Source organism: Manis javanica, chromosome 10 (assembly GCF_040802235.1).
Source record: "Manis javanica isolate MJ-LG chromosome 10, MJ_LKY, whole genome shotgun sequence".
NCBI classification, from domain to species: Eukaryota; Metazoa; Chordata; class Mammalia; order Pholidota; family Manidae; genus Manis; species Manis javanica.
Window position 1 is genome coordinate 51,356,512 of NC_133165.1, and position 22,741 is coordinate 51,379,252.

General features: G+C 45.2%; 1 protein-coding gene and 1 long non-coding RNA gene across 4 annotated transcripts in view; one reads left to right on the forward strand and one right to left on the reverse strand.

The window, feature by feature from the left end:
- The window catches only part of HS3ST2 (heparan sulfate-glucosamine 3-sulfotransferase 2), a 106,170-nt gene extending 98,284 nt beyond the window's left edge, over nucleotides 1–7,886 (reverse strand). Inside the window, exon 1 of the mRNA XM_017657611.3 lies at nucleotides 6,964–7,886. Coding sequence (XP_017513100.2) covers nucleotides 6,964–7,430 — 467 coding nt within the window. The 5' untranslated portion in view covers nucleotides 7,431–7,886. The remainder of the gene's footprint in view (nucleotides 1–6,963) is intronic.
- LOC140844084 (uncharacterized) lies at nucleotides 7,217–15,818 on the forward strand. 3 transcript variants are annotated; one of them, XR_012122262.1, is made up of 4 exons: nucleotides 7,220–7,334; nucleotides 8,107–8,272; nucleotides 8,400–8,497; nucleotides 8,876–15,818. It is a non-coding gene; the product is annotated as an uncharacterized lncRNA (long non-coding RNA). The 3 variants fall into 3 exon arrangements; XR_012122263.1 differs by having other exon boundaries at nucleotides 7,225–7,334; nucleotides 8,149–8,272; XR_012122264.1 differs by lacking the exon at nucleotides 8,107–8,272 and having other exon boundaries at nucleotides 7,217–7,334.
- The last annotated feature ends 6,923 nt before the right edge of the window (nucleotides 15,819–22,741 follow it).

Sequence of the window (22,741 nt, forward strand, 5' to 3'; positions counted from 1 at the left end):
CTTTATTCAGGGAACCCTGTTCTTCTTACCAGACTACCTTGTAAATACTGGAAGTCAAAATACTGAAACTGGATTTCCTGAAATTCTAATGGTGTTTCTCCTGATGTCAGTTGTATACCCCATCTTGGTAATTTTAGGTACCACATGGACCTACTAAGTATCACCGAATATTTGTTACTTAATGAATATCACTGAGTATTTCTCACAGTGAGAAAATGCACCATCTTTTCCATTTGACTTCTATTTCTTCTGAATGCATCAAGGAGAAAAGTCTCTCACACTGATATTCATGTTTCTTTAACTGTTCTTACTAGTATCTGCTAATACTGCTTTTAAACAAAGAGTAGGCTGCAGGCTTGAAACATTCTAGCCACCTTAGGTAGTAAAAATTCAATAGCACTGTTTTGTTTTCAATCTATTTATTTTTATGATTACTTTCTAATTATGGCAAATGATGCTGGTTTTCCACTTACGGTTTTTTTTTTAAGACTATGTATTTTAACTGTATTTGCATAATGTGTGTTAGGTTTGCAGAGCCCCAACACATCTCTGGAAGGATACATAAACAAAGATGCACACCTGGAATTGCTTTGGGGAAGAGGAATTTTGTGGCAGGAGACAGGGATGGGAAGAGAGAGAATAAGTTTCACTTTTTTAGTTTGCATTATGTGAGCATATTATCTATTCTAAAATATAGACATTGAAGGGAAAAAATCAGCTCAGTTCTTTATGAAGAAAATTACAGAGGCTCTGCCAGCTTCTGGCAAATATCATGAAAATGGTACAAGAATGTCTGAGGCGTGGCAAATGCTGTCCCCAGAGAATGTGGGAGTGATGCTACCTCTCAAAAGATGGCAGCAAGGGGTCCTCAGGCCTCCACCTGGAGCAGACACCCCTAGTTTTCTTGTGGAGCATTCATGGGTACTGGTGGCCACGGGCATTGAATGGACCTGCTGTGAGTGCCTCTGATTCAGAAGCTTGGGAAGACACTCCCAACGGGCTGGTGCCCAGATCTATGTGATGCTCAAGCCCCAGACAACCCAACCAGTGCCTCTGGCCCAGGTTTCTTGGAAGAACATGCCCAGTAATAACTTGTTGCCCCTTTCCCTATGCCATTATCCTGCTGAGAGAGCCCCTGTGAGTGCAGCAATGGACCAACAGCCCAGCTGTTAACTTGACAGACAGCAATTACCTCTGAAATGCTAAGTTATTTCCACTCACTGGTGGCTTTTACCCACCTCGTCAAGCTGCCCATGAGCTGCAAAGCACTTGAGCCTAACAGTGCAGCCCATAAGGAGAACAAAGTGGCAGCAGAGCCCACCCACAGCAGCCTGGCACCGAGCCTGGCAAATGGTAGGTGTCTGACAAAGCAATGGATTAACGCACCCAGGGTTAGCTCTGGAGGACAGAGTGAGTCTACTGGTTGGGGTTGGCTGTGACCTTTAGGACCTCTCCACCCTGACTCGCGGCCCACCTGCTTACCTACCTGCTCCTCCTGCAGGAGATGGCCTCCCCTGAGTCCTCCTATAGACCCTGATCAATAGGGAGCTGCATGCGGCTGCCCGCTCCCCATCCACTCTGTCACTCAATCACTCAGGAATGGTTCACAGAGGTCTATCCAAAGAGAAGAAACTTATTCCAGTCGTGGGTGCCAGATGCATGGAACATTGGTGAGCACATGGGGCACAGCACCTACTGGCACTGACACTGCCCTGATCCTGTTAGGAACTCCAATGTGCTCCCAGATATGTGGGTGATACAGCAGCCCATGAAGAACACCCCCATCATAGCATCTTGTTTTCTCCTAATGGATAGCAACCTGACTTTCCCTCAGGACACACCTTCAGGGAGACAGCATGGGTAACAATCGGAAACCTAAAATGAGTACAACTCCTTAACCAATCAGAAGAGACCCCTGCTGGTTGCAGAGACAAGCAGGGTCTTGGATGGGTGGGTTGAAGGCAGTCCCTGCTGTCCCAGGCATTCACCACCTAGTCACCAGCTCTTCAGCAGGTCCAGTGGGTTTCCAGGCCAAGGGCACCTCTGGGAGAGAGTTTCCATTTGATACAGAAGCATCGGATCTCACTGAATCTAAGACCCCATCAATTTTCAGAATATATCCTAATTTCAGAGCTGTCTAAATGTGAAAAAAAAAAGTGTTTCTTAGAATCTATGATAAATCTATTTCCACATCTTAACATCCAAAACAGCCTTAACAGCATGTGCCAGGTCAAAAACACGGGGGCTGTTAGGGTCTTTCACCCCTAAATAGCCACCTGCCAAACAAAGCCCCTGGGGGACAGCCTGCTCGTCACTGCCAGCTCTCCTGTGGTCCCTCTCAGCTCCAGGGGGTAGTGAAGCCATCTCTCCAAAAAGCCTTCTCCAGCAGTGACAGTTCTGCTTGACCATTCTGAATGTTTCTTGGTGCCTGACAAGAACTGTCCATGTGCTGGAACTAACTTTCATATCTCCCACATGCTGCAAGGCTGACAGACATCCACAGACACACAGGGGATTTATGGACTCAATGGTTTCATTTAATCAGCATGTGTGACCCTCCTGGACCAAGACCGGTGAACTCCTTATGAAGACTTGTGTCTGCACACTGCAATTGTGCGTGCGAGTGCATGTGTGTGCATCTATGCATGCTCGACAAGCATGGATCAGTCTGGGTCATGTGTTGATCAATTTGTTAAAGGTGGTCAGCCTTCTGCATTAATGACTCTGGTTTTATTTCTTCCTAAAGTTTGCCTTTCTTGAGATTGGCTTTGCTATTACAATTTGATTTCTTGATTGAAATGAGCTGGATTAGATGACAGACCTGTGCTGTTTATTCTTTCTTATGTAGACTGCTGCCTCTGGGGCAAATGCCCTGTCGTCTTTGCTGTACATCATCCCTAGAACACCACTGAGGCTGAACAAGTAAGTTGTGAAGTGAAGTCTAAAATTTACAGAACAGACTCATCTATCAAAATGTTGACACAAGAGCATAGAGTCAATTATCACATATTAAGGTGCTCCTGTTGGCATTTCAATGCATTTAGAGAAGACTCCCTTCCTCTTCACACTCCCATCCCCTGCCATCCCTGAAAAATGGCAAAATTGGGAACACTTTAGATAAAACTTCCCCCAAGACTCTTAAAACTACTAGATCATGCACAGTTTGTATCTCCTTTCAAAGACAAACACCCTGAATATTCTCTCTCACACCCAACCCTTGGTAAATGGTAGCATCCCAAATATACTCTTATTGGGAGAAGCATTTTCACATCACTGTGTTACTTGATTTTCACAAGATTGTAAAGCAGGCAGACATCAATCCCATTTTAAAGCTGAGCAAACTGACACCCAGAAATGTGAAGGGACTTTTTATCAGCGCAGAAGAAAAGGAGGAAAGGAGGGAGGAAAATTGAAAATAGAAATTGGCACACAGCTGAGAGTAGAACTTAAGACCAAGACCCTTCCTAGACTATCGAGTAATTACTTTTCCAGCAATTAATTCCTTAGCCCCATCTGGTAACAGCAGCAGGGGCAGAACCAAGAGTTTTAATACTAATAGTACTGATGGTGATAAGAAGTATTGGTGGTGAAATAGTAGTAGCAATACTACTAGTGTGATTTACTTCTCTTTAGATATCATAGAATTTTCCAGGGCACGTTTATATACAGTGTTTCGTTCATTCTTCAAAACAACCTTCTGAGACAGTTGCTATGCTCCATTCCATGAGGAAGCTGAGCCTCAGGAAGGTCACTTTGCTGCTCCCAATCCCACAGCATCTAGGAGACAATCTCTGGCTTTCTGAGAGCAAACCCTATCCTGGTCCACTTACCAGCCTGGTGTCACTCTGCCTAGTTGTCCAAGCAGAGAGCTGACCCCACTCTGCAGGCCCAGTAGCAGCCCTGGGGAGGAATTTGAGAGGGGGAACCAGGCCAGATGCATAGGTGAGGTAAGCTTCAGTGATGGAAACTAGAAAATTATCTAAAAGGAGGGATCCCATTGGAGAGGCTGGGTCCCAAGAGGAGGCTCAGGCTGGGGACACGGAAAGTGCAGACTCTGCTTCACCCTCTCTGTCGCGGATGGTGTCTGTCTGACTGTATCAGTCAACCTTTGGGAACCATTTGTTACCTGCCAGTTGATTACAGAAAGAAGTCTCTCCTTTGGGTTGAGGGTAAAGTTTTTGGTTTTTCAATTGTCTATCTGAATTGGGGCCTCTGGACACAGGGACTTAGCCATGGGCAGACCATCATGAGGTCCACTGCCTGCAACTCTGCCTTTCTGCCATTTCACCTTTGGAAAATACAGCCCAGAAGTGTGTGCAAGGGCTCTTTCGCTATGTCTCCCAGGGACACTGACTTTTTGGTGGCAAGCTGTGCAAAGCAGTGGTTAGAAAATGTAGTAGGAAATGCACCCTGCACACACATGTGTCTTTGTTGGACACTGCAGGCCAGTGACTTCTGTTTCATCAACTTGCTTTGTGACCCATTCCAGATGTGCTCTTTTTGGGGGCCGCAGTTTTCACATCTGCAAAATGATAAGGGCCACGGGTGGTGCAGGGGGAACATGATGTCACCTGCTGTCCTAACTTGTGGGATTCCGGAATAAAGTGAGAACATGGGTTTTAAAGGATCTCAGAAATCCCCACCATTTCTGCCACTAAAGCATATTACTTAAATGATAATAAAGGCTAAAACACATACAGAGAAATGTTCTGGAAATTATGAGAGCATGCAAATGGAGCAGTATTACCTTAAGCAGAAACGGCATTCCACAATGAAAACCCTTGATTCTGGGGGTGCAGATTTGCGACTGAAGGACACACACCCCACACAGCCCTTTTCTGACACCATAGGCTCTAGCCTTCCTGAGGAAGGGGTGGGGATGGGGCTATTAGTGCCAGACCTCTGGGCTAATTGCTCTTTTAGAAATATAAAGGGGCAAAGGGAGGGTAACTCAGACCCTGGGAAGTGGGGTGGAGTAGAGGGAAGTGGAGCTGTCAGTGTGCTTGATGTTAAATAAAACCTACTAAGACTCGGCTGAGAATTTTAGCAGAATCCAAATGTGCTATAAAAAAAAAAAGGCTCAGCTCCCATCTCTAAGGTTCACAGCTAAGCTGGCTTAGAATCACACATGCCAAGGTTAAAAATAAAAAGCAGCCATCCCTGAATGGCATGGGCTCCGGGAAGGAAGCCTGAGGTATGGTGTTTGGTGGTGGAGCGAGGAGGAGGGGGGCGCAGAGAATGGGTGAAGACAATAGGTATTTAGAGGGCACATATCTAAAAGCCAGATGCTTAGGATTTTACTATTTTGCACTTAGAAGGCACTTCACCAGAGGAAAGGGTTTCACAAAGATCTTCGGATTTTCCATCGAGGAAACCCTGCCTCAAGTTAGGGTGTGACATGGCTGACCCACACAGAGCTCTGCCATTCTGTGCATTTGCGTCCTCATCACTTTGGGGTCTGGCTCCAACACTGTCCTCATGCACCTCATATGCCCAGACGGGTAGCAGCTTGAAAGCACCAGACCTGCCATTCTGTGCCACCCTATTCCATTAAGCCAACATCACGGCGCTGAGGCCACCAACAGGCCAGCTATTCCCTGCTGGGCTCCATATCTCACACTTTGGCCCCACAATCATGACAACTGCAGGCCAGGACCATCTGGCAAAGGTGACAAGCTGGCCCTGTTGCCCCCTGCCTCTTGCAAGTCCAGGGACTCCAATTATGAGCCTAGTGGGGTCCTCTTAATTAAAATTAGCCTCTTTTTTAAAATTAGCATCAGCTACTAACTATGTCAGCTATCATGTAACCCCTCTTTCCCTAGTTCCATTACTATGCAGACATTTCTAGACAGTCTTTAAGGGATCAGGTGAATGATGGGAATTCTGTGAGCCCTGTGTTATGGGGACCCATACCAACACTCCCACCCCAGGGGTGCCTTGACTCAGCCCACACATGGGCCAATCCTACACCTCAGCTGCTCACAGGGCTAGGGAGGCAGGGATCATTGAACAGTGGAGGCGGCCACCTTCCAGAAGATTCAGGCTATTCCCACACACCACCAACCTGGGTGACTCTCACACACACGCCCCCTCCCCCCAACCTCCCCCACAGTGTCCATAGGACTGACTGCCCAGGACCCTGGCCAGCCTTCATCAGAGGTGCCCACCAGTGTCCCTAATTCCTCACTGGAGCTGGTTTAGAAACATCACTCATGGGGAGATGTCTTTTTTACACTTTTAAGATACTTTAGAAAGGCTTTGGGAGGCAGAGAGTGCAGGAACTGTTCTACCCATTGTGATGGATGAGAAAAATCAAGACTCAAAGAGTTTTAGGCATTGCTCAAACCGAGTGACAGAGCCAGGGTTGCTTTCCACTGCTGTAAGACCAGCAACTCAGGGTCAGGGTGACTGGGGGCAGGGAGGGGTCCGCAGCAGCAAATACCTGGAGCCAGGAGCGAGACAGCAGAAGGGTCGTTCCTCACTCATCCCGACCCCTCAGGGGAAGCCCTCTCTTTGGGCCCACGGGGACCTAGCCCAGTGCAGAGACCTGCCGGCAACGGGCCCGCTCCCCTCTCAGGGGCCTTTGGATGCCAGGCAAGATCTGCCCAAGGTCAGGAGAGGGCTGTGTTCAGGCAGACGGTCTCCTGGCCTTTCTCCTTCCCTGGGCTCCCTACTCCAGCACAAAGGCGAGACCTGAAGCCAGCCCCCCAACTCGTTCTGAGGTTTGGCTAGAGACCTCCCTTCCCTTCCGGTGACTCCAGAGACAACTGTCCTTTGCAGTTTAAGAAATCGTGTGCTGGTCCACTCAATCACTGGGAAGTTCTAGATACATCCTTCCGCCAAAGTCCCCCCACGAGTCTGCCTGAACCCACACGACGATCTGGGGAAGAGAAGACGCAGGCAATGGCTCCAAGGATGGAGCCGAATGGGACCTGGCGTCCACAGGGGCCTCCACCTCCTTACCTGTACCAGTCCAGCCCGCGGCCGTAGTTCCGGTCGAAGAAGTGGGGCTCGGTGCCCAAGGCCCGTACGTCCGGGTGCACGCGGATAAACTCCAGCACGGCCCGGGTGCCCCCCTTCTTCACGCCCACAATGAGCGCTTGGGGCAGCCGCTTGGTCCCCAGCTTCGCGGAGCCCGAGTGGTTGGAACCGGAGAGGCGAGGGGCGGGCACGGCGGCAGCTGGCGGGCTGGGCGTGGGCCCCGGAGGATCACAAGGGCGGGACTTCTGGAGAAGTTTCGGGCCGCCCGCGCTGGGGCCGCGGAGGCAGCGGGGGGCGCCCAGGAGGCGGCTCTGGCCCAGGTCGTCGCAGCAGCACAGGAGGCTGTAACACAGGTAAGTGCAGGAGAGCGAGAGCGTGAAGGCGAAGAGCAGCCTGCGCGCCCTCCGCGGCTGAGGTGGCCCCGCGCGGCCCAGGACCCTATAGGCCATGGCTCCATGGACCCGCGCCGGGGGTCATGGTTTCCGAGGGAGCGCCGGCGGCGGTGCTGCTGGGGCCCTGCGGCCGCCTAGAGAGCTTCCGCGGTGCTGCCCCGGCCGCGCGGGTCAGGCGTAGGGGGCGCCGTCTTCTCCAGGCGCTGCTGGCCGGGGCGCGCACCATGCCCGGGGATCCCGGGGGCGGCGGCTCCTCGGGGAACAGGCGGCCGCGCTTCCAGCATCTCCTGGTCCTGGGCGACGGGGCGACGGGGCGACGGGGCGACGGGGCTCCGGGCAGCGGGGCGGCTCCTGGCGCTCCTCGGTTCCTAGGTGCGCCGGGTTCGGAGCGCGCCCAGCGCCCGAAGCCCCATTCCCTATCCTCCGAGCGCGGCGCGGCGTGCGGGCTGCCGGGCAGGCCGGACGGTGGCGCTGGCGCCGGCCCCGTTCCGGCTCTTAGCGAAATGCCGAGCCGGGCGCGCTGCCGGCGCTATTTAAGGAGTCGCCTTACGTCAGCCGCGCGGATCCCCCGAGCCCGTGCCCCGCCCTGGGACCTGGCCCGCCCCTTGCGCCCCCATTCTCTTACTGCTCCCAGGGACACAGCACCCCAGGCCCTACCCTGCAGGCGCCTCCCTAAGAAGACCTGGCCAGCTGGGGTGGAGAGGGCAGGGTGTCGAGGCATTTACTCTTCCAGGAGGCTGTAACACCCCCTACCACGCTGGCCTCCGATCCCCAGGGATGGGAACCCGGGGGCAGACCTCGCCAACATCCAGACCCAGACCCAGACCTGGGCGGAGACACAAGCACTCTACCCTGATACACGGTCCCACCACATTGACCCGCACATGCACGCCATACAGGTACACACGTACCCTGAGCAGGGCACAGACCCATCCCACATGAGGTGGGGGAGGAAGAAATCTCCTGACCCGGGAAGAGAAGCACCGACAGGGCCACTCCCCTCTTCTCCGACCCCCATCTCACCAGACACACGTGGCCTGGAATCGGACATCGTGCCCTGTGCGCACACGCGCGCGCGGGACGGGGACACACGCTCTAGACGCGGATGGGCGGAGGAGCCGAGCGTGAGTGAGATTCCGTGACTATTCGTGGAGCTGTTAGCCCTCCGCGCGCTGACTCACACCCGGGCGGCTCACTCTGTCTGGCACCCACGAAGCAGGCGCCCCCACCCCACTGTCTCCACCTCTCCCTGGGCCTGGTGGGAGAGCGAGCCCCACAAGAGCGAACTCCGAGCCGGGCGAGCTCCTCTCTGTGCTGCCGCCCTCTAGCGGCGGACAGCTCCCCGGGGAGCTCTTCGGGTTCCCGCCGCGTCCCTCCGGACCCGGTCCCTGTGGGCCTCCACAGGGTTGGCACTAGGAGGAAACAGGGCGGGAAAGACTTATGCACTTATCGACAAATTATTCGAATTCCACTTCGAATGATTCCTAAGTGACTGCCCACAGGACAATTCTTAGTGACCGTGCCTAGAACACGAGTGACCAACCCCAGTGCTGCTCTGAGTGACCACACCAGTGGATCGGAACCGTGCATCAGAACAAGTCTAAATGGATGTGGCCAAGAACACAGCTAAGTACTCGCCCCACAATAATGCCAAATCACCGTGCCCTTGTGTCAAGTGAATGCCCCCACAGAATGACCACAGAGTGACCATCCCCACCCCCACAAACTGAACGTCCTCATTCAGACTTATTCAGGCTCTTCAGGGAATCACCTGATCAGACTCCGTGGGCCTTAGCCCAAGCCAGGGAATATTTTGTCCCCACACCAGACCCATCCCTAGAAACTTTAGGCCAATCCCTCTGCATAGATAATAATAACTACCAACTTTGTTTCAAGCCTTCTGCCTGTTGGCTCACTTAATATTCACCACAACCTATGAGATTTTACGATTATCCCCACAATGTCTCACTTCCTTAATTCTAATAGTGGCTAACATTGACTGAGAGCTTGTTTTGTGCCAGTAATGTGCATATCACTTTGCACGCACTGCCTCCATTTTCTTTGGAGATAGGTACTTGTTAAAATTCCTAATTTACAGATATTAAAATTAAGGCTTAATGGACTCAATAACTGACAGATTAAACCCAGGTGGTCCAACTCCAGGATTCGAGCTCTTAATGACAGTGGTTTGGAGTTCCCTAACTTCCTTCCACCATTTTCACAGAATTTCATCCTGGGCTCCTCTCCCAGATGTGAACCAATCTGTCGCTATCACTTCTAAAATGTGATTTGCGACTGAATGAGGAGTTCTAGGTCTATGTTGAAAAGTTCAACAGGACTCTCACTTCCCATCTGTGAATTCTATTTCGAGTGATGCCACCTTCAACTCCATTATCTTTTTCTTGCAGCTACATCACACTGCTGGTATCTCAAGCTTGTAGCCAAGTAACATCTCTAAGTGTTTCTTACAAGTGCTGCTGATTGAGGCATATCTACCCCACACTGTGCTTGTACAGTGGGCTTTTTGGAACCGGACATGTAGTTCCTTACACATTTGACCTGATTAAATTTTCTCTTGTCTCATCAGCTCACTGCTCCAGTTTTTTTAAAATGTCTTCTTGAGTCATGAATCATGATGTATCTCTCATTTATTCAAAAAGAAGAAGTAGAAAGACTAAATCCAACAGCTTTACTCTTGATTCCAGGTGTACCTCGGGCAAGTGGATTGACCTCCATGAGCCTCGGGTTTCTCAGCTGTAAAATGGGAAGTTATGATTAACTTCAAACACCTGGGGTTCTAATGTTGTGGCATTTGTGATTCCATTATTCAAAGCATGAACCACTATTGGCATTGTGTCATCTCCATGTTTGATTACAACCTCAAATTGTTAATTCCTCAAATTGTTAATAATAATGTCAAAACAAATATGTTGAAAGTTCTAATACATAACTTTCAACAGTTTTTCACATTCTGAACCTGCTATTTCTGCACTTCACTGTTAAAATTACAAGATTAAATGTGGATTGATCCACTCTGACAAGCACTTTTTTTCTTAGGAAAAATTGAATATAGTTATTTCTCAGAATTCTGTACTTGGCTCAATTTAAAAATTATTTTTATCTTTGAATTCATATCTGAAGTTCCTGGTACATTGGAGCCAAGAAGATTTGTCTCTTCAAATTTCCAACCAGAGTAATGACCATGATTTGGATAGAATTTTTCAGGAGTGAGACAGTGGACATGCCTGCTCATCTTTGTGCCACTCCCCACCCCATCTTTTCAGAAGTGATTCTCCTTTGAGGGGACCAGGTAGGATTATATTGGGCTGTGTGGTTTGTTAAATAACACTCACTTAAACAAGACGCATGTTAATTTTCCTATCACATAAAAGAAGATGAAGGTGATTCAGGGCTGGTGTGTGTTAGGGACATTGTTAGGGATTCAGGCTCTACCATGTGTTTCCTTACCATGTAGTACAAGATAACTTATTCATCTCCAGCCATCATGCCCACATTCTGGCTATCAGAGAGGAAGAAAGGACAGAGAAGAACATGCCATACCCCTCTGAGGACATTTCCTGAAAGTTGCCTGCATCACTTCCACTTACATCCAATTGGTCAGAACATTATCACATGGCTTTCTAGCTTCAAGAGATCCTTTGAAATGTCGTCTTGACTTTGCCTTGCTCTATGCCTGGCTTACATTTGGGTGTTTTGGTGCCAAGAAAGAACAGAAAAAATTAATGGAAGCAACTAGTAACCTCTACCAGCCTTGGAGAATTTTCCCTCTTTCTTTTCCTATGCAGCTTGTGTGGCTGTTCAAAGGCAGGTGTATGGCCAACCCCAGACAATCATAATTTTCTAATCATACTTCAGTGATTCAAAGCAACTCAGATCTTTCCAGTGAGCATCAAACACAGAACCTTCACTCAAACTGTTGGAAAAGAGCAACTTTCTTTCTCCTGAGATGATGAACTAGTACACAATCAGCCTGAAGCTTACAATGGTCATCTCTGCATTCAAGAGGGGAAACTCTGGAGAATGAAGCAAACACAGAGGAAAGGACTCAGAGATGGAGAATCAGATGCCTGATGGTGTCCTTTAAGCCTCTGAATCTAGCCATGCCAGAAACACAGTCCCTAGATTTTTTTGCTCCAACTGATTATCTTTCTGTTAATACTTACAACTGGAAGAGTTGTGACTCATAGAAAAAACAATCGCCACCTCAGTTACAAGGAACAGGGACCAATTTAATAAAAAATGGTGGAGGTGGGGTGGGGGCTCATTTTCAAGGCTATGCACAGACTTAGACTAGAATGCTCCAAAATCTGAGACAGGATCCAACTACTCTCTCCATCTTCTCTACTCCTTCTTGTATCTTACTTATTTTTATCTCCCTCTTTACTGTCTTTATCCCCTTTGCTTATGAATCAGTAAGTGGTTACTGAGTTGCAAGCAACAGAAACTGACTTTGGCTAATATCAGCAAAAAGTGGAATTTGCCAGAGCTCACACATTACAGAATAGCTTTGAGGCAACTCACAGAGTTAAGACCAGGGAACTGGGCTCTGAAACAGAAGAGCATCCCAGAACACATTTCTCTTTCTTCCCTTTCTTTCTGAGTCTTGGTTTTCTCTTTTGACTCAATATCATCTTGAATCTTCCTTCCCACTCTTATGCCCTGCATTTCAGACCTTCAATTTAAAATTATAAACCAAGGAAATTTTCTTTCCTTTAAGTCTTTGGGCCCAATCAAGCCATATTATTCAGTTTTATTTCAGTGTAAGTGTCCAATTTTCTCCCTAGAGCTGAGTTTTGTAAAATGTGAGAAAATATTCCAAAGAAGGTAGATACTCTGAGGCTAAGGATTGGGAGATGGAGTTGTGTGGTATGCAGGTTGTGTGAGGTGAAAAGTTCACATCTGAGCCTAGAGGGTGTAAATGAATATTCTACACTTAGGAAAGAGGTTGAGAGTGAGAACGAGAGAAGATTTTACACATGCTCCATACTCTGGATAAAACCAGAGGGCCAAAGTTCAAGGGACTAGATATTGCCAATAGAAGGGTTGATTTTAAATACTTTGCAAGATTCCAACCTTTTTGTCATTTCCATGTTGGTTTACTTCTGCTTTGGGCAATAATAATCATAATAACACCAGGCTGCCTGTATTGAGATTCACCCAGAACCAGGCACTGGGCTAAGCATTTAGATGCATTACCTAATTTAAACCTCTCAATAAACCAGGAAGACAGGGATTATTACTGCCCCTATTTTATAAACAGGGAAAGAGCCTCAAGTAGGTTGAATTTTCCATGTTCTCACAGGTGCTGCAGGCCAGAGAAGGGGCAAGTCGCAAGTCGGGGGAACTGGCAATCAGCTTTACTCATGACCTTCTCTTGGGTCACTCCTGCTTAGTGCCTCCATCTCCCACTCTGCATTATATAAACCACACTGTCTTCTACTCACCCTGGCTTACCATCTGGTCTTACTAATGAAACTGTAAACTCCTTGGAGACAGGGACTAACCCGCTAGTTTCAAATCAGCCAGGTACTCAGAACATGGGCTGCATATTCCTGTTGGGATTCCCTTGGATTCTTTATCTCCTTTCTCCTTGATGAGCCACTTAACATCGCCGCATCAGGTTTCCAAGAGAGAACTAATACTTCATTTCAAAATTTATCCAAAGAGCATTGGTTGTAATGTCAGGGAAGATAAAGCCTGTTCACTTCTACAAGGATATGGCAAAGCTGACCTAGTGACGCTCCCTCTCACCTCCTTGTCTTTAACCAAATAGAAGCAAATAAGAATGTCACTGCTTGTGGTGGCTCCCAATTTATCATGTCCTGAGATACAGATCTTAACGGTATAGGAATGGGAGAGTACCTGGCTACTGAGAACAATATAGGGAGATAAATATGTTGACTTGTGTTTTTGTTCCCTTCAACATTTTTATTATACAGGTAATATATCCTCAACATAGAAACAAATTGAAATACACAAAGAAAAAGGAAAAAAGTCTCCCAGATCATAACACTCAGAAATAGCTATCACTAATTTTTTTATAATCCTTCTGATTATAAATGTATTTGCTTGCTTGTTTATGGGTCAGCCCATATTCACTGTACTGTAAAATGATTTTTACTTAACAGTATCATGGAATCTACTTTATATCATTAAATGCAGACCTCTGTAGGTCTAGTACTTTCAGAAAGAGAAAATAACTCTTCTGGAAATGCTAGATAGAGGGGTGGTGAAAGTCTGCAGCTTCCATGATTGGAGAGAACCTAACATACATGTGAATCGATTCAGTGCAGTGCAGAAATAAGCGGAGTGAGAGTAAAGACTGAGTCCCTGTAATAATGTTTGAATCCCTGAAGTGCTTTGCCTGAAGTGGTCTCTTCAAGAGACAATTAAGCGTCGTGGTTAGGAATGGAGTATCTGAAAGCAGACTGCCAGGGTTTAAATCCTGGCTTTGCTACTTAGATCAAACAAGATTTTTAATGCAGGGCACTTAGAACAGGGCCTGGCTAACAATAAGCCCTCAATAAACAATCCATCATTATGCCACAAACTTTTCAAAACATCCATCAATAAATTCTTTTTTGATGTAAGCTACTTTGATTGATAGAGATATGTACATTTCAATGAGATATGCACCTTTCAACCTACTTCAAAATTGTATTGATAATAAAACAAAATCAATCTCTGTTCTCAGGGATCATCTAAGACCCCTCCTTGCTCGGGGTCCACCTTCTCTCCCTGATACTTTAAGTGTTTGTATGGAAGTAACCAAATATCTTCTCTGGACATAGTTCATGGCAGGTGCTCACCAAATGCTCATTGGATAGAGAGGTAATATCCACAAAGACCCCTTTGCCTAGAGGACAACAATTTTATTACGAGGATTTCGTGCATGATGGACATGGCTGTGGTTCCTAAAGCAGCAGTAACAGTAGCAGATGCTCCAGGAATCACAGTCACCAGCTTAGTAACATCCTTTTCCCTTTTTTTCCTACTGCCTGGGGTGGTTCCTGCAGCTACTAATTTCTAAGTAACTTTATCCTCCCCTTTGTACTCCTCCCACCTTTCCAGGACTTTTAGAACCAATCTCCCGTATTAAATTCTTTCTGCTTGAAGTACCTAGAGTGTTTCTCTTTTCCTTAGATACAGTCCCCAACAGGTCTTCCTAAAGTCCTGTCAACAGGGAGCGAGATCCTTCTGTTTAAAGCTCTCTGTGGCTTCTAATCTTACTCAGAAGGAAGATCCAGCCCAGGGGTAGACTTGTCAACCTGGTAAGAATAGTTTTGAGACAAAAAAGTCCAAAATAAAACTGCCAACTACCTGGGTCACTCCACCCTGCCGCCACACTATTTCAAGTAACTAGCAGACTCAGAACTGGTCTCATTCAAAAATGAGGAATAATCAGAAGGCTCTAGCCTGGGACCCATGAATAAATAGCTGATAAGAGGGTGATTTTAATCAAATTCCCCTCAGTTCCTCCCACTTCTTGCCACTCTGTTTGAGGCCTCCTTGCCTGAAGCTAACTTAGTCAATTTTTCTATAGAATAAGTGACTAGATAGAGGGCAGCGCAATTTCCCGGTTGTATGTATGGCCAGGGATACCGAGGGGTCTCTGCCTTGCACTTCTTTCCTGCTTTCCACAGCACCTGACGCCTCCAAGTATTCTTGTGGCAGTATTGCCTATTTTAGGTGTTAAGTGCAACTTCCTCAGCTGTGCTGTGCCAGATACCGCTTCCAATTTTTTATTGTAATTTCTCATTTGCTGTTGTGTCCTCTCCCTTTCTTTGTCCTTGTACATTAGTTCCTTTATTTCCTTCCTTCAGGCACAGTGGTATTGTAAGAAATACAATCTGTGTGCCAGAGGGATTCTGAAAGAACCTTGAACTTTTCCAACAAAAAGCACTCCGATGGTGGCTCTCAAGCTAAGCTCCGTATGCCAGAGAGGCTGCTCCTCCAGGTCTGAGTCTTCAGCTCTGACAGTTCTCAAATGTGAGCCCTGCAGGCGGTGAGCAGTGGGCAAGTAAACAGTTTAAGAAGGTCAGCTGGTGAGTAGGTGGGAAACCTAATTAATTTGTACCATACAAGTAGTACATGAATCATTCCTCTTGTAAAAGCAAAGAATAGAGCAGCCAAAGATAAGGCCCTCTTTGACTGCTGCCCAGCAATTTCTGTCCCCTCCCTAAAAGTTACTAACATTATCACAGTTTAGGTAATATGCTTTCTTTCTTCTTTGCTTTCATGTATTGAAAAATAGTAAACCACCATACTTTATTGGGGGTTTTGAGAGAAATGTGTGTGTGTGTGTATTATGATAATTGCTTTTTTTCACTCAACGTGTTAATGCTTATGGATTTAACTCAGTCTTTGCAAAAGATTTCATCATCTGTATGATGCTTCAAGTTGTTTCCAGTTTATATTTTGTATATATCATGGTTGTATATATCATGGTTAATTTCCCTATTAATAGGCATTTAGCTTTGTAGCCACTGTGAAAAAGCTTGCCGGACTATAACCAAAAACCCAGAGCAATAGCAATTTGAATAGGAGGTCAGTGTGTTTGTTCCATTTCAAGGAAGTCTAGAAAGAGGCAGTCTGGGTCTATATGGTGACTCCATGAAGTTACCAGGCATCCAAACATCCAGCTGTGGGTAACCTTGGATGTGTCCCACTGTTGCACCCTCAATCCAGGTAACTGAATGGAGGAAGGGAAGAAAAGTGCCCACCCCCCTCCTTAAGACTTCCCAGAAGTCCCACAGTATGGTCTGCTCACCACTCATTGGCTGGAATTTAATCACACGGCCAGCCCTGACTGCGAGGAAAGCTGGGATGTACTCTTTTAACAGGCAGTAATGTTAGTAGGTTCTGTTGGTTTGAAAGAGAAAGTGGGTATATTGCACCAGTTAGAAGTTTGTGCTTCAAGGTGTTTCCAATCTGTCATTCTTGCAACATTGCTTAGATGAACATCTCTTAACACAGGCATCACAGTCAAATATACCCAGCCAACTAGCATGGACCCTAGATCCAGGTCTGGAGGGAGCCTCTTTAGTGCTGGATCACAGGACAGTATGGGGCTGAGGGGAAAAGGTTTAAATGGTCTGGGTGCAGTGTGGGTCAAGGGCACTGTTAGGGTGTGAGGTAGGGGTCTATCTACCACTGAAAGAGAAGTGTTTCGGTATTTTAAAAACTGTTAGAGCCCCGCTCATACTTGTCCCCTGTATTCATGTGCTAGTGTTTTTCTGGGGCGATTCACTGTGTCCTAGGATGTGCGCGTTTTAAATTTTAATAGATCCTCCCAAGTTTCCCTCCAATATGGCTATGCTAATCCATACTCTCCCAGCAATTCCCCCAACCTAATCAACTCTACCTATTAAATAACATTTTAAAAATAATTTTGCCGTTAAATGGAAGAAAAAATGGTATCTACTGTTTTTATTTGCATTTCCGTGATTATCACTGTGGGTAAGAGTCTTTCTATATGTTACTTGGCCATTTAGGATTCCTTCTCTGTAAATTGCCTGCTCACAGACTTTGCCAATTTTCCTGGAATTTATTTTTGTATATAACCTGAGTCAGTTCTCTAACATTTTCCAGTTGGATAGGCAATTGTCCAACATCAATTACTAAATAGTCTTCTCTTCTCTTACAGATAAAAAATTACTGCATTTTTCATTCCTGGGCTCTCTCTTTGGTTTCATGGATCTGTCAATATTTATGAACAATATTGTGTTAACATGCATTAGTTTTGTAAGTTTTGCATAACTTTTCCAAAATAATATCCAAGAATCATAAATGATAGATAAAATACTTCTGAAAATAAAAATAATAATTATTTAATTTTGTGAGACCTTAAAATAAATAATAAAGTTAGAGTGTTAAAACAGTGTAGTAATAGCAGACACATTGATTAACAGGGCAGAAGAGAAAGCTCACAAATAGTTTCTAAATTAAAAACTCCAGGCCATCAAACACATGGAGAATGGACACACTCATAAGTATGTGAGTATGTCAATTAGACAGTTATTCTGGAAGACAATCTGGCAATGTGTATTAGGAACTTTAGAAAAGTACTCATACCTTTTTACTTGGGGTAGAAGTTTATTCCAAGAAAATAGGTTATGGAAACATACAAAGTTTTGTGCATACAGTGATTGGTTCATTATAGCATTATTTATATAAAATTGGAAGCAATCTTAAAACTTCATCAGTTGATTGCCAGTCATTCAGAGGTAGAAGTCAGAGATTAGAGAAGGAACAAGATTGGCATCTCACATGTGTATCTGAACTTGGCCCCTTAATGATCTAGTCTAGTGGTTCTCAGTTCTGGCTGCACATTAGAATCACCCAGGGTACTTTTAAAAAATGCTGATCTCTGAGGCCCCACCGATTGGTCCTGGGTGAGGTCTAGGACTGGTATTATTTTTAAAGCTCCCTTGGTGATTCTAGTGTGCAGTCAGGGTCAAGAACCATTGCTAACCAGCACTCCCTTTAAGTTGATTAATTACATAGGCTATTGACCAAAGCTGGAACTAACAGCCTCCAGAAGCCCCAGGGAAGCCAAACCATTGGTTGAGCACAGCTGATTGCAAGTGGGCAGTGGCCAACCCCACGTCCTAAGAGACTGGCCTCCCTGGCCTTGCTACAGCCCAGCCAGCCAAGTGTCCGTTAGATTTAATACCAAAGAGGTCACAGGTGACCTTGACAAGCACACTTACTGGCAAGGGATTCTTGACTATTCTGTGACAAACTACCACAACAAAGCGACACACCAGTTCAGCTTTCCATTTTTAGCCTCTTTATTACCTCCATCTGTTGATGGAGATTCAGCAGCAAACACTAGGAGAATGAGCGGCAGCCTTATCTGGTATTGTATAAATAAGGACAGCCAAACTACAGTCTCCCACTTGCAGTGGGCGCTAATGCTTCCTAAGTGTGTCCCTCCTTCTGTCCACACATACCGTCTCTACCCCCTCAGTCTCTGCTGCCTTCTTCTCCACCTCAATAACACATTTGCAGTTTACACTCCATTTCACATAAACAACTTTCTACCACTTCCTTGCTCGTACAGTGATGGCTCGAGGCTTAGCTGCAGACCTTGAAAATGCTTCTTTATTTTCATCAGCAACTGCCCTCTTCCCTGATCCCTCTCACCACGCTGTCTCTACCACCCACTCACACCCAACCCCTGTCTGATGATACTGTAAACTGCAAGGACCGTAGCTTATGTCAGATAGCTTATTAACATACTAAAGGAAGTGATGCATTAATGTCTAGAAATCCCCCCTTCTAAGTATAGATGAAAAACTAAAAGGGAAGGGGGAAAGATTTGGATAACATTTATGGGGATTCTTCAATTTTCTGGGCCCTTCCTACCATGCTCAGATTCCTAAAAGAGAGAAAAGCCAGGGTGTGGGTATATTCCAGAACAGTGAGTCCTGAATCATTTACATTGCACCTTCATGATTTCTGCTCTACCCATATACCAACAATAAGATTACTTCTGTAAAATATCCTTATATCATCTCACCCTCTATACTTATGTATTTTTTAAAGTGAGTTTGAGTAGAATTTCATGGTATGGATGTAGCACAGTTTTTTTAATCATTCGCCCATTGAAGAACATTTAGGCTATTTTCCATTTTTGCATGTTATAAATATAGCAGCTATGAAGATTCATGTACAGATTTTTATGTGGACATAAATTTCCATTTTTCTGGGATAAATTCCCAAGAGCTGAAATGCTGGATCAAATGGTAATTACATGTTTATAAGAAACTGCCAAACTGTTTTCCAGAGTAGTTTTACCAGTTTTTGAAACATGAGTGAGCCAGTTTCTTTGCATCCTCACCAGCATTTGATGTTGTCACTATTTTTTATTTTAGCCATCCTGAGGTATATAGTGATACTGTGATTTTAACTTGTTTCTTTGATAGCTAACAATGATGAACATCTTTTCCTGTGCTTATTTTCCATCTGCATGTCCTTTTGGGGGAGTCTTTTCACATTTTTTTTTTAGAGTTACAAACTTCACTTTATTAAATAATTTCGTTACAGGGATGGAAGTATAGCACAGGCAATAGAGTTAATAATATTGCAATATATTTATGGTGACATAATAACTACACTTATCATGGTGAGGCTTTGGTACCATAAACAATTGATGGATCATTTTGTTGTTCATCTGAAAGCAATATCATCATGTTTTTTGTTTGTTTGTTTTTAATTTTGTTATCATTAATCTACAATTACATGAAGAACATTATGTTTACTATGCTCCCCCCTTCACCAAGCCCTCCCCCACGCCCCATTACAGTCACTGTCCATCAGTGTAGTAAGATGCTGTAAAATCACTACTTGTCTTCACTGTGTTGCACAGCCCTCCCCATGCACCCTCCTACATTATACATGCTAATCATAATGCCCCCTTTCTTTTCCCCCCCACTTATCCCTCCCTTCCCACCCATCCTCCCCAGTCCCTTTCCCTTTGGTAACTGTTAGCCTATTCTTGGGTTCTGTGATTCTGCTGCTGTTTTGTTCTTATACTCCACAGATGAGTGAAATCATTTGATACTTGTCTTTCTCCACCTGGCTTATTTCACTAAGCATAATACCCTCTAGTTCCATCCATGTTGTTGCAAATGGTAGGATTTGTTTTCTTCTTATGGCTGAATAATAATCCACTGTGTATATGTACCACATCTTCTTTATCCATTCATCTACTGATGGACATTTAGGTTACTTCCATATCTTGGCTATTGTAAATAGTGCAGCGATAAACATAGGGGTGCATCTGTCTTTTTCAAACTGGGCTGCTGCATTCTTAGGGTAAATTCCTAGAAGTGGAATTCCTGGGTCAAATGGTATTTCTATTTTGAGCATTTTGAGGAACCTCCATACTGCTTTCCACAATGGTTGAACTAATTTACATTCCCACCAGCAATGTAGGAGGGTTCCCCTTTCTCCACAACCTCGCCAACATTTGTTGTTGTTTGTCTTTTGGATGGTAGCCATCCTTACTGGTGTAAGGTGATATCTCATTGTGGTTTTAATTTGCCTTTCTCTGATGACGAGCGATGTTGAGCATCTTTCATGTGTCTGTTGGCCATCTCAATTTCTTCTTTAGAGAACTGTCTATTCAGCTCCTCTGCCCATTTTTTAATTGGATTATTTGCTTTTTGTTTGTTGAGGTGCATGAGCTCTTTATATATTTTGGATGTCAAGCCTTTATTGGATCTGTCATTTATGAATATATTCTCCCATACTGTAGGGTACCTTTTTGTTCTATTGATGGTGTCCTTTGCTGTACAGAAGCTTTTCAGCTTGATACAGTCCCACTTGTTCATTTTTGCTTTTGTTTCCCTTGCCCCGGGAGATATGTTCATGAAAAAGTCACTCATGTTTATGTCCAAGAGATTTTCTTTTTACATTTTTGTGCATTTTCTAATTTGATTTTTTTTAACTGTTGAGTCTTGAGAGTGTTTTATATATTCTAGATACAAGTGCTAGTTGGATATGTGGTTTGCAAATATTTTCTCCCAGTCTGCAGCTTGACTTTTCATTCTTTTAACAGTACTTTGACAGAGCAAAAGTCTTTAATTTGATGAGGTCAAATTTAACAGTCTTTCCTTTTACAGACTGCTTTTGGTTTCAAGTCTAAGAACTCTTGAATCTGGGATCCTGAAGTCTTTCTCTTATGTTTTTTACTAAATGTTGTATAGGTTTATATCTTATATTTAAATTCATGATCCACCTTTAGTTAATTATTGTATAAACTGTGAGGCTTGGGTTTAGGTTCAGATTTTCCCCCAGATTATGTATAAAAGAATTAATATAAATATAAGCTATTATGAAAATAAATTTTATCATATCTTACGTCCTGTTCTATAATGTAATTTTCTAACAGCACCCCATATTGTGGACATCTTTACAAGCCCAGACATTTTCATCTGTATGATAGTTTCTAATGGCTGTACAATAAGCCATTGTGTTGATGCATCATACTTAATTCATCAGGCATGTTTTAAAGCCTTCTTATGCTGGTCCAGTATCTAGTTAATGTAATTCTTTTTAGCTTAAAGCAGGCAGCATTGGTGTCTGTTGCTTGAAGCTAAGAACTCTCAAACAAGTAGGTATGTTGCTTTCTGAGAGTTTATTTGAGCACTCATCACAGATGACATATGTCAGGAAAAGTTCCAGAATCCAGGAAACAGTTCATTCCTTGAATCCTTTAGGCCTCAGTGTTAGACTGAATCAGAGAATCTTGCAGCTTCAAGTCTAACCTCATCCGTGTGTGTGTTAAAATAGGCTCTACCCCATGGCAGTCATGTTATTCATGTTTCTATCTCAGTGTGTATTTGGAGGTTTACATAGGTTTCTTTTTAAGGACCTGAATCATTGTCAAGATGGAGGTTGGGGCTTTAGAGGCCATCCATCGCCCAGTAGTTCTTCCCTAGATTCCTCCTTGCCGGCATCGTCTGGGCCACTTTTTCAGCTGGTACCTGCCCGGTCCTTGCCTGACTTTTCTAGATAATCTTCCAGGTGGCACCTGACCTGTGTGCTCGGGGGATCTCGTCCAAGATGCCCACCCACACTGAGAATAAAGAGCCCCTGCTGTGGTCCAGTCTCTCTCCCTTTCAGATATTCCAAGTAGAGATTTCTTCTTGAAAATTCTCTTGATTGATTACCTCCAGAAATGCAGGGCTTACTTCAGAAGCAGCCCATTCTCTTGTTTAAACTCTTTGACCCAGTTCTATCTCCTGGGTATGAGTTTATTTGCCCCAGAACTTCCTCCCACGGGTCATCATTCCATTAGAAAGCTGTGGCCCTGGCCCTTGACCACATCTTGGAACCCTTTGGGGAGGTGTAAGGAACACTGCCACCTGGGTCCCATTCCCAGGGAGTCCGATGTACTGGTCTGGGGTGCAGCCTTAGTTTTTAATGCTCCCCAGGTGATTGGACTACAAAGAGAAAGTTGAGAACCGCTGGACTACAGGCACACACAGGCACAAACTCAAATGCCTGAAGCAGTCCAACAGGTCCTGAGACAGGGGCTGTGATGGACTCAAGAGCTCAAGGTCCATCCAGAAGGGATCTCAGCTCCTCAGCTCGAGGCAGCCACTGTCATGCAGGAAGGTGGGCCCAGCACTGTCAAGTGTAGGGTTGTTTATGTTTTTGGTTTTTAAAGGAAGGCTGGAATTCCAGATCTTTATGTGAAACCTCAGGATTCTTAAATGGTAGCAAGAGAGACAAGAAGAAAAAACTTGCAGGCTAGCTCCAGCCAAGGGCTTAGGCATCTGCTCGAAAAACCTTTACAGTAGGAATTCCTTCTAAACCAGGCTTCTCAAGCTCAG